The 3,579-nt window shown below is 59.2% G+C and overlaps 1 protein-coding gene across 1 annotated transcript in view; it reads left to right on the forward strand.

Moving 5' to 3' along the window:
* Positions 1–400: 400 nt before the first annotated feature.
* MCOLN1 (mucolipin 1) overlaps positions 401–3,579 on the forward strand; it is a gene marked incomplete at its 5' end in the record, with an annotated part of 4,629 nt that continues 1,450 nt past the window's right edge. The window contains 8 exons of the mRNA XM_009703113.1: positions 401–568; positions 666–825; positions 981–1,068; positions 1,835–1,931; positions 2,095–2,194; positions 2,292–2,398; positions 2,625–2,774; positions 3,317–3,418. Coding sequence (XP_009701415.1) covers positions 401–568; positions 666–825; positions 981–1,068; positions 1,835–1,931; positions 2,095–2,194; positions 2,292–2,398; positions 2,625–2,774; positions 3,317–3,418 — 972 coding nt within the window. The remainder of the gene's footprint in view (positions 569–665; positions 826–980; positions 1,069–1,834; positions 1,932–2,094; positions 2,195–2,291; positions 2,399–2,624; positions 2,775–3,316; positions 3,419–3,579) is intronic.

Raw genomic sequence — 3,579 nt, forward strand, 5'->3', positions numbered from 1 at the left:
AGAGTACGAAGGCAAGGAAAATGGTGACGAAGAGGAGGAAGATCAGGGTTCGCTCTGCCGTCATGTTCTCGGGGTGTTTGGTTAGGGAGCGGGGACACGCACACGACACGTGCGTGTCCCCGAGGAGATTGTCCTCTCGCCGTCTGCGGTGGGAGGGGAGCTTTGCCGCAGGAAAATGGGCACCTTAAGAGGTTTTGGGGTAACCGGGTGGAGATGGGGACAACCTCGGGGACGTGGTAGCTGGCCTTTTGTCTTCTTGGGGTCACCCGAGCGTAGGGTGCTGGCGTTTTCCTTCCCGTGAGCGTCTTTGGGGTGAACCGGCTGGATTGTGGGCCGTGGCGGTGTCGTTTACGGAGCTGCCGGGGCAGGGATTTAATTGTCGTCTCTTTTTATCCCTCAGCTCATCCTTTTTGGGCTCAGCAACCAGATGGTGGTGACGTTCAAGGAGGAGAACACCATCGCCTTCAAACATCTCTTCTTGAAGGACTACGTAGACGGCGCGGACGATTCCTACGCCGTCTACACGCAACGTGACCTCTACGACCGCGTGTTTTACGCCGTGGAGAAGGTGAGATCCACGAGCAGAGGGGGGACACGGAGGTGGCTTGGGGCCACGGAGGTGGCTTGAGGCCACGTCTAACTACTGAGGGCATCTCCGTCTCCAGTACTTGGCCATTCCCAACGAGACCATCGGTCGCTACGCCTACGTGCGAGGGGAGAGCGGAGGGAACCAGTCAGCCCTCGTGCTGTGTCAGCAATACTACCGTAAAGGGCGCATCGATCCGGCCAACGACACCTTCAACATCGACCCCAAAATTGTTACGGGTGGGTTTTGGGGGACGATGGCACTGAGATTCCTTGTCCCAAAGCCACCGCTGGGTCCTGGGGTGGGTTTTGGTCCTCGTTTTGGGCTTGAGAAGGGTCCGAGGGGTCTGCGTGGAGCCTTGGGCTTCCCTGAAGGTGCTTCTCCCTCCCTGCAGACTGCCTGGGCGTCAACCCCGAGGACCCACAGCCTCTTCCCCCAGAGCTGGATCGCAACTACAAGAATTTCACCCTCAAATTTCACAAGTAATCGCCGATGCCTTCCCCGCAATCCGGGTTGTCCCAGCGTTTGGGTGCTGGCGACATCCCATCGGCGCAGGGTACGGGTGAGGGTGGAGCGGGGACCCCAACGTGGGGATTTCCTTGCGCTGAAGCCTGTTGCCGGGACGGAAAAGCCCCCGTTGGTTTTAAAAACCGCTCGCGGGACGGAAACAAATACGTCCTTGTGCCGAGGGAGATGTGAAACCGGTGAGGTTGCACAACAAACCAGCCGCTTTCCGGCCCCGTCGCCATCGGCGTCGGCCGCGGAGCTGACCCCGAGGCACCACGACTGTCCTGCGACACCTGCGTCGGGGCTCGTTTTCCCTTCCCCAAAACCCTGCGCTGGCTTTCGGCGGCATTTTGATGGCCCGTGGCCAAGCCCTGCGGTTGCGGGCGTGTTATCGGCGTGGACAGGCCCCATCTTCTTGCCGGTGCCAGGCAGAGGGATGCCGGCGCTGCTGGCGCCGAGAGATGTGGTTTAGCTTGCGGCACCATTTCTTCCAGAGGATCCAGCTTCCCCCTTGAAGCAAAATTCACCGACGCTGGGGCAGGTTGGGTGTGATTTGTTCCACTAGAGCCGGAGACGCCCTTTCCTGGGGCTGTACGCACCCCCGAGGAAGGTGTTTATCCCCTTTTTGTCGGTTGTTTGGCTCTCGGCGCCGGGTTTTGGGGTTTTGGAGGTGGAGCTACGTGGGCTGAGACACTTTGGATGCACCCCAGGAGAAGGCTTAACAAATATCCTCTCCCGCAGACTCATCAACGTCACCATCCAGTTCAAGTTGAAAGCCATCAACATCCAAACCATCATCAACAACGAGATCCCCGACTGCTACACCTTCACCATCACCGTGAGTGCGTTGGCACCGCTCCCCACCTCGGGGCGATCCGGTTTGGCTACGCCGGGGTGACAACATCCCTCGTGGGCACGTAGGGACGGAGTACAGGCAGCGTCCCGGCACCGAGAAGCTGCCGGATGGTTTCACGGAGGGTAACCGTCTCATTTCTCCCCAGATCACGTTCGACAACAAGGCGCACAGCGGCCGGGTAAAAATCCACCTCGACAACCGGGCTGACATCAAGGAGTGCAAAGATCCCAGCGTTTTCGGCCGAGGTAGGAGCAGCGAGGTGCCGAAGGGCTGCGTGGGGGGCTCAGGGTGCTCCTGGGTGGCTGTCCCTCTCGTTAAGAACCGCCACCGCGTGTCTTGCAGGTGACAACTCCTTCCGGCTCTTCTTTGACGTCGTCGTCATCCTCGTCTGCTCGCTCTCCTTCATCCTCTGCGCTCGTTCCATCATCCGGGGCCTGATGCTGCAGCATGTGAGTGGTGGGACGGTGGAAAGCGTCGCTAACCGTAGCTACCATCCACGGTATAACCGGTGGGAATGACCAGAGCTACCACCGGAACGCTGTTTCGGCACTGCCGGGTGTCGAAGGAAGCCATTTCCCCCACAGGGATGCTGAGACAAAGCTTGGGGTGCTGCGAGATGCGCAAAATTCTCCAAGTGGTGGGTAAAGGTCCCCGTTTTTTTTTCTCCGTACGCAGGAGTTCAGCCGGTTCTTCCAACGTCGTTACAACCAAAGCGTGTGCCTGTCGGATCGCATGGAATTCCTCAACGGCTGGTACATCCTCCTGGTCATCAGCGATGTCCTCACCGTCCTGGGAACCATCATGAAGATTGGTATCGAGTCCAAGGTACGGGGATACTGGGGAGTGAAACCGAGTTTTTGCAGGTTCTGGGTGCGCTGGGGCTGCTGGCGCGAGCGTCCCCGTGCTCCGAGGAGAGGACGTTTCCGTGTGGCAGGAGGCAAACCACACAACCAGCACCCTTGGGTGCTGGTAATGCATTGTCTGCCCCGGTGAAGCTGTCCTGGATGCGATCAGGGCCCTGACGGTGGATTAGGGGACAGACATCGCTCCTGAGGGGTTCACAGAGGGGTCCTGGCCCCGGGTGGGACCCCAGAGTCCCCCTTTTCCTTTGAGACAGGGAGATGGCAATAAAGGGACAGGCAAGGTCCTGTTTTGCTGCTGCGTTGTCACTTGTGGCACCAAGATTTCACTCGCCGCTAGCTTGTGGCTGGTGCAGAGGGTTGTTAGGGCTTTGGGGACGGCGTTGGGGGCTTTGGGGATGGCGTTGGGGTCTTTGGGGATGGCGTTGGGGGCTTTGGGGACAGTGTTGAGGACTTTGGGGACAGCGGTGGCTCTTCCTTAGGTCCGTGACATCTCTGTTGTTGCAGAACTTTGCCAGCTACGACGTCTGCAGCATCCTCCTGGGCACCTCCACGCTGCTGGTCTGGGTCGGAGTCATTCGCTACCTCACCTTCTTCCAGAAATACAACGTGAGTGACACCAAGGAGGTGACCCGGGAACCGAGGGGACAATTGCCAGAGCTGGGAATTGCCATGCCAGCCTGGTCCCGAGCACCTGGGCGAACTCGGGTTCATCCTACAGCTCCTGCGTTGTGTCCCCAGGGTCCCCATCCTGCTTTACTGAGGCCCTC

This window comes from Cariama cristata, unplaced genomic scaffold (genome assembly GCF_000690535.1).
Source record: "Cariama cristata isolate BGI_N322 unplaced genomic scaffold, ASM69053v1 scaffold29406, whole genome shotgun sequence".
Lineage (NCBI taxonomy): Eukaryota > Metazoa > Chordata > Aves > Cariamiformes > Cariamidae > Cariama > Cariama cristata.